This window comes from Clupea harengus, chromosome 24 (assembly GCF_900700415.2).
Source record: "Clupea harengus chromosome 24, Ch_v2.0.2, whole genome shotgun sequence".
NCBI lineage: Eukaryota > Metazoa > Chordata > Actinopteri > Clupeiformes > Clupeidae > Clupea > Clupea harengus.
In genome coordinates this window covers 906843-920031 of record NC_045175.1, presented here as the reverse complement: position 1 = coordinate 920031, position 13189 = coordinate 906843, and the positions used below count along the sequence as shown (strand labels likewise).

General features: G+C 44.2%; 1 protein-coding gene across 1 annotated transcript in view; it reads right to left on the bottom strand.

Annotated features, from left to right (window-relative positions):
• Positions 1-9829, bottom strand: part of zgc:92360 (uncharacterized protein LOC436988 homolog) — a 16801-nt gene extending 6972 nt beyond the window's left edge. Inside the window, exons 1-5 of the mRNA XM_012837416.3 lie at positions 9322-9829; positions 5249-5379; positions 4334-4425; positions 807-889; positions 603-715 (exon numbers count right to left, since the gene is read on the bottom strand). Of these exons, the coding sequence (XP_012692870.1) occupies positions 603-715; positions 807-889; positions 4334-4425; positions 5249-5379; positions 9322-9409 (507 nt within the window). The 5' untranslated portion in view covers positions 9410-9829. The remainder of the gene's footprint in view (positions 1-602; positions 716-806; positions 890-4333; positions 4426-5248; positions 5380-9321) is intronic.
• Positions 9830-13189: the final 3360 nt, after the last annotated feature.

Below are 13189 nucleotides of genomic sequence, written 5' to 3'. Positions count from 1 at the left end.
AAGAGCGGATTATCTGCGCTTTCAAGGTGGCTGCCTTGCACACACAAAAAAGAAACGGCTTAAAATAATGGCGCTACGGCAGGCTGGGCAGGGCGCCAGGCAGAGGGAGGCGTGTCTGAACACGCCAGGCCTCCAGACAGGAGGAACTACAGGTAGAGAGGAATTCATGACTGAGGACCCAGAGAACGGGGGGATTTGTGCTTTAAATAGGTGTCACGTAACAGCTAATTAGCCCACCCTTCAGCCCTGTATACTGTTACAGTATCGCAAGCGCTACATAAGCGCTAATAAACGGGTCTGAAGGAGCGACGCCAGGTTTTGTGTTTGAAGTGGAATACAAAATACAAATGTCTGGGTCATGGCTTGAACACATTTGGTTTGAGTACACCTTTTAATACAGAGTTCTTAGAAGTGTCTACCACAACTTGAAATTTGAACTGGCTATGTAAATAATCTAAGGATATTTGGCGTAGGATTGTAGGATTAGTGTACTACACAAAGATTTCCTCAAACACTGTTCATATATACAGTATGTCAAACAGACACCCATGTATTTATACTGTATATTGTATGTACATGTTAAGCTAAGTCCTGAGACTTACATCATATTTGGTGAAGTACTTCAGTGTTCCTTCCCACTCAGAGAGAACGAATCGGCGGCTGAGGAACTGCCCGTTGTCCCGCCCCCTTTTCATCAGCATGCCATCCCTCGTTGCTGTTTGTCAGTCGGACATGTCAATCAGTGCACCAGAGGGGACCTATGGTCGATTAAGCATTCTCTGAACACACCAGGGAGAGTCACTCACCCTCCTCATAGGTCAGCTTCTTCCCAGCCTCTGTGAACTCCTTCCTCTCGTACTTGGCTCTGATCCACTGCTGCCTCAAGACCCTGACACACACACACACACACACACACACAGCCAAACACACACACACACACACACACACAAAAATAACACGCACACACACACAAACACACACACACACACACACACACACACACACACACACAGCCACATACCAACATGAATAAATATACATGGCATATAATGATAGAAAAAAAAGAAAAGCAAGTACTTCAATAAATTAACCAGACACTGTCAGTTAATTTTCAGTCTGGAAATGCTCAACAACATAGATTGTTTTTACCATAGATTCTGTCCCTACACTGCCAATCAATAATCTGTTTAGTTTAGGGATTGAAAAAGAAAGACTAGACAAATGCCACATTTGGATCCATTTTACCAGACGCTAGGTGGATAGACTGCATAAAGCAAGAGGCTGAATCTAGGCCTTTCTTGGGAGAAAACATATGATGGCTCATGTCCTTACTTGGCACGATAAGTCTGAGCTCAAAATGGCCTCTCAGCATTCATGGAAGTGAGCTAGTAGCTGATACAATCACTTCTCATACAGTGTTGACTGGCACTCATTAGCTGCACCCCTTGCCCAATCTGGATCCAGTGGAATGTTTCCAGACCCAGAATGAAAGCAGTGAATGCGCGCTGGCAGCACCAAATGATTCACCCACTGCAGCCAAGCCAAACCCCAGCTCTCCCAGGACGGCTTACAATAGCCTCTCTCTGGAGGTGCCATCTCCAAAATGATCATCACCACTGAACTGAACAGGCTTGGAAAACACAGAGCACATGACATGAACGACAGCTCCCGTCCTCCCCTCTCAGCACATGTGTTCTGTGGGCTGAGATCTGTGAAGCACACCCGGTAGACACAGGGACACTGGGACTTCCAGCACTCTCCAGGTCTCTCCCACTGTAAGCGATCCCTAATTGGGCCCTTTGTTCGTACAAAGAGGAGCTCTAACAAGCCATCTGTCTTGGCGCCGTCCCCAGAGGAAGCCTGTGGAGCCGAGGGTCAGGCTGTAATCGTCCCTGCCTGCTCTATCCTCTCCTACCCGGTTTCTCTCCTCTGGCCTCTTTTCCTTGAAAATCCTGTGCGTGCTGAAAGTGTGTCCATTCAGCATGGCTCTCATAAGTACTAATGGCTCTGATATGTAAAGCCTCTGAGACAGACAGAGAGACGGACGGACGAAGGGACGGAAGGACAGGCAGACCGACAGACAGACAGACAGACAGACAGAGAGAAAGAAAGAAAGAGACCGGAGACATAGAACATAGAATGAGAGAGCGATAGAACAAGTGTAATAATGGAATTCAATTAAAATAAAACGTATGAAAAAAAAAAAGAAGGAAAGTGACAAAGATCACGAAACAAAGCACTTGGACGGTAAAGACAGTGGAGCCACGTTATTACCAAGGGGTGCCAGCCTCCGGGATATCCTTGAACGGAAAGGAGCAGAAGTGAAGGATTGGGGAGGGGGGAAAGGGAGGAACGGGGGGAGGGGAACCACTGGCCAGGGAACAAACAGTGCTGGAGAGGCCATCATCATTTGGATAAGTAGCCCGCAGGCCAGGGCTCTCATTACGGGTACGAGATAAACACTCGAGCCTCTCTGTGAGCACACCGCACACCGAGGGTCAGGTCAACATCGTCCCGCTGGCGCACATAGCAATCAGCCGCCACCACACTTGAAACACTCTGTAAGAGGTGTGTGTGTGTGTGTGCGTGCGTGTGTGTGTGTGTGTGTCTGCGCACATCTAAACAACATAAGGAGCAACACAATGAAGGCCCTCTTGATGACACGGCACGAGGGTGTTCATAGGGTGAGAGTACCAAAACGAGTTACTAATCAGCATGCAAAGAGCCTCATCACCATTCCTGAGACAGAGCCAGAGACAGAGATTCAGAGATTGTCCTTCTAAACACTATATACACTACCTCCACTGTTATTGTTGTATAAGTAACTGTATAATGTTAGTTATTACATTCCGGCAATATGACATGGGTAAGAATGGGGTTGGTAAAAGATATCCCCACGGCTGTGTTTCAGCTTGAGGCCGAGTGAAATGTAATGAATTGCAAGTAATTACATTTCTCAGATGTTCTCCCTTGTTCTTTTTATTAAAACGCTTCTTGCATTGAAGTGAAATCATACCCCCTTTCTTTGACCATGTACAGTATGTACTCACTAGACTGAGACCAGATCATTCAGTGTGCTGCACTGCAGGGCACAGAAGAGTCATGCGAGTTAAAGCTGACAAATTCAATTCAATTCAATTCAACTTTATTTCGCCATGTATACAGATACTAGGAATTTGTTTTGGTATTCTCCATGCAGGCTATAGTATCACCAAACTATCTCCTGCACGAGATCTCCACGGCCGCTACACAAGCGCCATCGGAAATGTTAGTATGTAAAAACTCTGTTTGTCTGCATATAAGGTCTAAATGAAATGCTTCTATTGGGGGAAACTCTTCTAATTATTATAATGGTTTTGATTGCTAGGAATGACTGAAGGCCCTTTACTCTGTAATCTGACCTGGATAACTGAAACACTGCATTCTGTCCTCTATCATTGACATGTTTTAAACCTATTCTATCACACAAATGAATAAGTACACACACATACATCCACTGACGCTCACCCAGCATAGTAAAAGGAATGTTGCCGGGGGGGAAGAACTATCTATCTCACCCCCTTGAGGTTACAGAACCTGATATGTGTGATGTGCATTCTAATATAAGAAAAGAGCTAGATAGGCACACATGCACACACGCACACAGACACTCTCTCTCTTGCTCTCTCTCTCTCTCACACACACACAAACACAGAGAGAGAGAGAGAGAGAGAGAGAGAGAGAGAGAGAGAGAATAATACATCCTCTGACTACTGGTGTAACATTTGGGCCAGAGGAGAAGACACAAAGGTTTGTTCATTCCACCCAGATGCAGAACAGCATACAACAGACTTTGATTAGTAGTCTAGTTCACACAGAGGTCACACAGAGGTCACAGAACAGGGCCACTATTTTAGTCATAAGTCATAAGACTTCAACGATGGGCTGTGGATAGCAGGCCTGCTCAATGCCATCATGCAGTAACACTACTCTTAATGAATCTTCCTCACAAACACTTATCCAGCGCTCATGAGTTATGATATGAGTTGATGTGGGGGTCAAATGAAAAGTGTGTGATTAAGTAGCTTTTGGCAGAGGAATATTACAAAGACAAAGAGGGGGCACACCTGTTCAATTCAAGGGGATAATGATCAGTAGGATGATAAGAACAAAGTTCGAACATGAAAAGGTCCTTCCTAAATACTTTTGCGCCTGCCATGACTACCTACAACGTCAAACAGTGAATAGAAGTGGAAAAGTATTTTTATTTTTAATTATTTCTGTGACTTTGAACACATCATCCTCTGTCTCTCGTGTGGTGCACCTCATTATGGCGGTGAGAGGGGTGACTTACTGGCCGTCTTTGTAGGTAGGTTTGTAGTAGTACACCGGCACCGCTGCCTCATACCGACTCTTCGCCACCGCGTTTCCGTTCTCTGCCATGAACTGAGGAAGACAGAAAGAGAAGGACTGAGTATGAGTTGGCGGTATACAGCAGAATAGGCCAACCATCAACAATAGACCAGGTTATTCCAACAATCAAAAACCGTTGTCTTTTCCAGTCTCATGAGGTCAGGTCACACATGACTGGTGGTCTGTCACAAAGGTACACAAATGGGAATAGATTGATGGTACTTTGGTAGTGAATTACGTTAAAGTCCACAAAACAAAGATGGCTCTTAGTCTAAATCCCATCAACAGCCTGACTATTCTTCACTGTTGATTTTTGTGAGGCTAAATGTTTCCACCCACTTTCAGGCCAAATTCCCTTATGGTTGTCCCCATATGTATGCAGTAGTACACCTATATTATGTAGTACATATAGTATAGATATAATACCCTTATTCATATCTGGTTACAGACACATAACATTATTATGACATATAATTATAACATAATTCTGTCCAAACATCTGAGAAATTCCATTATTTTGTAAGACTTCTGACAGTCCTCTATAGAGTATACCAGTTCTGTAAAAAGGAACTCTTCTCCAGTGAATTCATCTAGTTTTTTACTCGATACTAACACTGTACAGAGTGACAAAAGGGGAAATGACAGGAAAGAGGTCACCTTCTTGTCACATTTTGGGGCATGCCGAACATGACAGAGATCGGCAGGATGATTCTCGACAAATCATGTCAGAAGAGCATAATCCTGACATGGCAGAATATCCCTCTATGCCTTGAGACGGTTAAAACGACACTCTAGGGGAGTTATGTGACTCCGGAAACGTCTACTTTAGACAGCAGCTGTCATCTGTACCTCTCACCTGCACTTCAGAGTCTTCCCAGTGGGACAGCGTGAGGGACTTCACTTTCCCGATGTCCGGAATGTTCCGGTGGATCCCGGAGCAGCCCAGGCAGATGAAAACACCCAAGGAGCAGGAGCCCCATTCTGGACCTGGGATTTGGGATTTGTGGGAGGAAACCAAAATCTCATTTTACATAGATACAGAGAAGGACCTTTTTACATTCTGGACCTGGGATTTGTGGGAGGAAAACCAATCTCATTTTACATAGATACAGAGAAGGACATATTTACATTCTGGACCTGGGATCTGGGATTTGTGGGAGGAAAACCAAACTCATTTTACATAGATACAGAGAAGGACATATTTACATTCTGGACCTGGGATTTGGGATTTGTGGGAGGAAAACCAATCTCATTTTACATAGATACAGAGAAGGACATATTTACATTCTGGACCTGGGATCTGGGATTTGTGGGAGGAAACCAACTCATTTTACATAGATACAGAGAAGGACATATTTACTCAGACAAAGGCTTAAAGATGCAGTCCTTGATTCTGGAGAGGCTATTGATAGGTGAGCTCAATAGCCAATCAAATTACACCCCTCGCTTCCATGCTCCTGATGCAACGTGTTGATTGGCTGTAACTGTCCATGACTCGGTCCAAGCCACTGCTTGTATTCCATTTACAGAGCCAGGACTGTCTATAAATGCCCAGAGTATGTTGAGCCACACACACCGTATGGAGAGCTAAAGGACTGCGAGGAGCAATTAGCTGAATTTCACTTTGAAGTGTGAATCACAGGTTGCACCTTCAATCCAACCTGCCTATGATGGAAATCTGTTGTTTTCACCCCTACAGTGGAAAAGCACAAGCCATTCAGGGCCACTCAGCATAACATTGGGGGGGTTTAAACGAACTCATCTTAACGTAACTCATTGATTGTTAATTGCCATTAGGGTAAAACATTGCAAATGAACTTGGTAATTCGGTAGGGACAAGTAAACAAACACATGCTCAATCTCCCTGCAGGTGTGTGGCGGTGTGCCACTGAGTTCACAGCAGAGTCAGACACAGCTGTGACTTCTGACAGCCACGGAAAAATATCGGATCACCTCTCCACAAACTAGCACAGCAAAAGAGGAAGGGAAACCGTGTGCTCTATGTATTTTCCTGTCTTGATGCAAGACTAATAATGAAGTGAAGAAAGAGGAAGAGGGACATGTTAAAACTTATGATGGCCCTCTGGAAGATTTGTAGCTGTTCTGAGAAACAGCAAGATGAAAACCACGACAGGAAATGTCCTCCACTCATGCCCTGTGGAGGGAGGCTAATATAGGCTAATGTTTTCTTTAAATAATCTTCCCAACATGGAAAGAATGCTACTGATCAGGAAGTGTCCAGAAGAGTTATGGAATTCAAGACCCCTGTCTGTGGTTTATATGATACACCCTACTCTCTGTGTAGGTAGCTCATCTGGTTGAACAACTGCTGACAACACCAGGGCTAGGGGTTCAGTAACCAGGCAACAGGCATAATGATAAAACAATGGAAACCTGTACCAATGTATGCCTGCATCAATGTATACCTGTATCAATGTATACCTGTGACGTACAGCTAATCATCTTTCACCTGAATGCCTGTACGTCAAATCTACTGTACAGAACAAATACCTCACAGAGGACTAACCTTGCTGTGGTTAGCACTTCTCATTACTGTCCTCCACTACTCATTACTGTAGTCCACTTTTGTTCAGTGCTGAGTCCTGAAACTAAGGAGTGTGTGTGTGTGTGTCTGGGGGGAGGGGGAGTAAGAATGTTTGTCTGTGAGTGTGTGTGTGTGTGTGTGTGTGTGTCTGGGGGGTGGGGGGGGGCAGAGAGTAAGAAAGCTTGTCTGTGAGTGTATGTGTGTGTGTGTGTCTGGGGGAGAAGGGGGTGAGAGACAGAGAGTAAGAATATTTGTCTGTGAGTGTGATTGGTGTGTGTGTGTGTGTGTGTGTGTGTGTGTGTGTCTGGGGGTGGGGTGGGAGAGAGACAGCGTAAGAATGCGCGTTAGCATGCTGCAAGCTCCAACACGAACAACACAAGAGCACGCAACCTGTATTTTCTCTCGTCTGCCTTTCACACTATTCCTTCTCATTTGAATCTTGAGCCTGGTGTTTTCAACCCATGCTTTAGAACTCACTGATCGCTCTTGTCCTTTACCTGTGTACCTCTGCACCCCCCACCCCCACCCCCACCACCACCACCCCCCTCGTAAGAACGCCATTTCAAGGAGCTCCATTGTTTGCACAGGCCTGACACACCCGCCCAAAGGCCAGTCAGGGAACCATAAACTGAAGTCTGCATTTTGCTCAGGTGCCAGAGTACAATGTATTATGAATCCACTATGCAATACAATCTAATCACAACCACATCCAACAGAAACAAGGGCAAAAACCTTTACCGAAATGGGCTGTTCTTGTGAAACTCAGGGAGCCATGTCAGGTAGACCCCATTGGGGTATGACTTTGTGAATCTACCTGTGTTGTGCTGCCTTCTTGATTGCTCTCATACAGTCAAACGTACAGCGCATGGAGTGACCCAGAGATATCTGGTTCACTGCATATGAGTCAACAAGGATAAGTGGTCGGCCATTTGTTTCTATCTAATCCTGCCAGCCCACTCTCCACTAGCTGTTTGCTTACTTCCATCCAGCTGGCAAACCGTGAAGGGCAGCAAGCAAACATATGAGTAATGAGGAATATGGTGGACAGATTTGAACAGTTTACCTTAAAGGTGTACAGAATTGTATATTTTTCTGATGTAATCCCTCCTTTAACAGTCATATCCCCGGTTTATATGAAGGATATGCTTATAATGACAAAGGTGTTAGTGTCTGTTGTGGAAATGTGTCAGGCAACATAAGGAAATAATCTCTCACAACCCATAATTTCCTGGTTGCAACATTGTGACTCATATCTTTCGCTGCTCCTTCATAATCCATCATAGAGAGGCGGAGTACAGAATACAGATATGAAAGACTGTTCAATCTAGACCATGTAGTTTAAGATGTATGGTGCGCGGGAAATATGGCCGGTATAAGGACGATTATTTATCTGTTTCATTGTTTAATTACAACTTTTAATTTAGCAGGGGCCTTGACAAATATCCCAGGCAACAGAGCATAATCCTCTGGCAATCCCCCGCATTAATTTCATTATGTTAATTACTCCGTTGTGTTCCAGGTTAATGGTATGTCAAAATCAGTTTGACGATTTTACGGGTGCTTTGGAACGATTTCAAGATGTCATGCATTAAGAGTAATGATTATGCATCGGGTTAATCTAATCACACCATATGTTCCATATGTTCAAACGAATACTTGATTATCTTGAATGATCATGAGAGAGCGAGAGAGAGAGAGAGAGAGAGGGGGGGGGGGGTATTTTCAAGATGATCAATTAATAAAACTAACACTCTTGCCTATGCATATACATTGCGCATTTCAACATACACACGGGTACCAGAGTATATCCGGATATCCGAGTACCCTTTAGTCCAGCTCACGCTAAATGAGGCAATAGTGGAAGAATAGGGAGATCACTTTCTTGAGACACACCCCTTCTCTTGTAATTTTAGAGGGTTTCTGCCTTTGCTTCTCCTAACATGCCTGCACTCGCCGAAATCAGTATCTTTCTTCAGGGGCCAGGCATGCCATTCTTTACCCTCTATCCTCTATTTTGGTCTTATAGGAGCCTGCTCTCTTGACACGATCTATTGCTTTACAGCATGTGCCCCCAAACTACTCCATATGAATGCTATATCGTAGTGTCATAGATGACACCAACATTGGTCCGACGTCTACAGATTAAAACTTTTCGCTCGAACTGAAACCGCCACAAATGCTGGTATAATTTGGAATCGACTCTTTCCACTCTGGGATGGAGAGCACACAATATTACAACGTGTACAACATCGCTCATTGTGTCATTGGATTTGTGTTTAATAAACAATTGTTGGAGAGGATCAAGTTAGAAAGATGAGAGCACTCTGGTTGTAGCCTATCTACTTGCCATCATTCGCTGTAGGAGTGACTTTCGATCAACTCACCGGGCGCACCGCAGTCAGCGCAGGCCTGGTTCCCCGGCTTTTGGAGAAGCTCTCTGAGCGCACGAATCGCCCTCTCGTTGCCTGACATCGCAAGTCCTCTGGTAGGTCACAAGTTTACCGAGTGCCAAGTTGGTGTCAGGCGAACCAGCGACGGGTGGAATTCCCTCACCATACGGCTGGGTCCGCAAACTCCCGGTGGCAAGTTCTTACAAGTTCAACAGAGTTCCGCTACAAATTCAGTTTGTGATAGCAGTTATTTGTCCTCTCTCTCTAAACTACTGGAAGGCATCTACTACTTTGTTTCAGTTTGAAAACCGCTGCTTGTCCCATAACATGTGCAGTTCCAGATCCACTCCGTCTCCAAGGAAAAGGGCGTGTTTGATAAATGGATAATCATTCGGAAGTGAGAGGTTTGGTTTTGTTCTAACTTGCTGTTCCGCAATAACTATGCAGAGAGAACGTGCGCGTCCAGAGCGCCACCGCTGAGTGGAAACTGCAGTTGCAGTTGTGGTGACACGGAACTAACTGTACAATGTGGCCATTCATTGGCTCTTGCCTTGTGACAGGATGTAAATGTTAAAATGTCATCAAAGATCAGTCATTTTTCGTACAGGTGACGCAGTCCTTTAACTTTTACTTCAAAGACATAAACACTCCGATAGCCACGAGTCTCCCAAACTCACCTGTGCTTGTCTGCATTCGCATACTCTTGGCCGTCCCCGACCACTAGGTGGCAGCAAAGTAAATGCGTCGGCGTAATGTGACCATAACGATGATGTTAGACGCTACAGTTTATGCGGCCTAATTTGTGCAAGTAAGGTTTTGGTTGATTCGTGATAACTCTCCGTTCAGATCGGAGAGTTTACTGTTGTCAAGTCAAGACAAGAAAAACTAAGGCAGTACACAGTTGTGCTTGCAAGACATCACCGTCAAGAGACAAGTCTTTCAGCAATCTGAGAGAGCTACTCTGCTGCAGGCTATGCTTCCCATGTTTATGAAAAAAATAACTGCCCTCTTTGCTACTTCAAAGGATCTCCGCCTGTGCTTTCATATACTATTGAACGAATCAGATCCTGATGTCCAGTGGATTACTCACTATGAGTGACAGGAAGATTTGTAGAATATAAACACTGAACTGTTGGGTTTTATTGGGTCCACCTGCTTTGAGCTATTCAGTCTGACAAACTATGTTACAAAATGGTGTCCCCCCTACTGAATCCAGTAGTGTACTGTCTTTCTTAACCACATCTTTTGCCCCCTGAACCTCAGACGCAGCAGCGGGTGTAACAAACCTTTAAAGGGGCATTTGAAAGTAGGTGCAATTAAATGTCTTATTGATGGCAGCATTGTGTTCTCCATATGAGAGAGTGCAGTTATCATTGAGGACAAAACTATCTCATGAGTGAGATGGATTGTTCTTATTTAACACCTGAAAGAGCACGCTTCCTTCTCCATATTGTTTTTTGACACCCAAAGCACAGGCTAATGTCGCGTTCATTGTTGCAGCCGCTGTGGGGTAATCTGTCAACAGTAGGTGGTTCAAAGAGAGGGAGCCGTGGATATCAGCTTTAAAGCATATCTCAGGTCCAAGGGTTTCAGTTTGTCTTGGCTTGATGGTTAATAGAAATGTTCACTCCCGAAATGACTTTTATTAAGAAGTTACCAAATAAATGAATACAAAATGCAAAAATAAAATAAATAAATAAGTACGTGTCGAGACCACACTGCACCATGGAATTATCACAATAGTCTGGTCTCCATAGCAACTCCAAAATATTTCCTCTATCGCCATTAGAGTAGTATCCTAACCTGCTGTGAGGCTGGACACGAAAGAAAAAAAGAAAACACTCACATGCAATTAGCTTATTTCAGTCTCTCCCTCACAAAAAGAAATATGAGAAAATTTGAGGGTAATGATGAGAGCAAGATAGAGGGAGACGCAGAAAGTAAGAGAGAGCGAGATAGAGAGAGAGAGAGAGAAGGCTGGAGAGAGAGAGAGAAGGCTGGAGAGAGGGAGGGAGGGAGGGAGAGGGGGGTCGTCTAAATGATTGTGCTTCACGTCAGTCATAAGTTTAGAATAAGTAGCTCAGACGAATTGAAAGGGGAAAAAAAAAACACAGTACCTCCCCCTCCAGCATATCATCTATATGCAAATGGTAGGTGGCATTTTGAAGCTTGTTGGCTTTGACAGCGATTAAATGGCACTGACTCTCTCCATTAGTGCCTGTAGTCCTTGAGGTTGTTCTGACAAATCGCGTTCGCTACCGCTGTTTGGACATCCTTCACCCGCTCTTCCGGAGCTGGTCATTTCATGAGCGAAAGATGGTTTCAGATTAATACAGTATCAAAGAGAAAGTCTTTTTTTTTTTGTCCAGAAGGTAAAGCATTCTCCCCCCCCCCCCCCCCCTGATATTTGGGCATGAAAATTGATGTGATGTGTTAGTTTGTGTCGCTGTCTGAGTTTTTTCTCGAAACTCTCGAGCGAGACAGAAATTGAACAGTCTCCATCTATAGATGATTAAAGATCCTCATGATGAATTTTCACGTGATTAGGCAGGTGTATTGTGGCTACAGTCTTTGACAGATCCCTTAGTTACTTTAAACGTATAAAGATGACATTGCCCATAATGTTGTGAATCTGATTCTATGTACTTTCAACGTATAAAGATGACATTGCCCAAAATGGCGTGAATCTGATTCTATGTACGTTAAACGTATAAAGATGGCATTGCCTGTAATGTAAACATCAGGGTGGGGGTGCTGGAGCGTCTGGAGACAGAGGTCTACACGGGCGAGGGAGGCCTCCCGATCGACGCCTGTTTTTTGTGGTTGTCATTTTTTGTCAGTGGGTATCAGCACCGCCCAGTTTGATCCATGACCTTTGAATACAAAAACCATCATTAATGCTCCAGCTCAGCCTTAGTGCTGCTGTCCCAGCTGTTTCACTACAGGCTGGAGATACGGGCTTTTCTCTCTATCTCTGTCTGGCTTTTTCTCTCATTCCCCTCTCTCTCTCTCTCTCTTCCTCTCTCTCTCTCTGTTTCCATCGCTGGCTCGTCGCCGAGTTGAGTCTATATACATAATGGATTTTATTAATATGCTCAATTGTATTGGATAATTCATGGTAAGCTATCGGATGATATGTATTATCTCTTCCCATCATGGGTCACATGGGTCAAATCTAATAGTCATTTATGCCAGCAAAAAGCCCCTGTATTGGTCACAGTGGTTTTACTATGATGTTGCATTCAGTAACTGATTCCAAATGCATTTGGGACCTGTGTTTCGAATGCACAACATATAAGGGAAACTAGGTATAGATTCTGCTGATTCATTCATCAACTGGTTGTTGGAGATGACATTTCAGTAACAATACACTGCGATTTTGCAAGAAGCAGAGTGAAAAACAGGTTGTACATTTCACTCTGAAATCCTAACTTTTGTGACATGGTGTTGATTTAGTTTCAGTCTGACCATGAGCTATAGGCCATAGGCTACGCATCATTCTTATTGGCTGGGCCATCGTTGCTAGACTCCTCAATGTAGATTTAACATTTATTTTCTGGAGACTACCTTGAACAGCAAGATTGTCCTTGTGTGTTCAGAATACAACACCATCAAGTCTCACTGAGACTAGTCTTTGCTGCACAATACCCTTTTCATGAAGGACGATATGCACCACCAGGCATATTAAGTGAGTCGTGTTGTTCATTCGGATTCTTGCTAAATTGCCCGCCACTGAAATGACAAGTGCAATGCAGCATAAAAACACGATGCAATTTGCACCTCTCATACTAAACAGGTCCCCAGTCATTTCTGCTTATTGTCGGTTTGTAAAAGTAACCCTAGACCTTTATGTCATGACTCT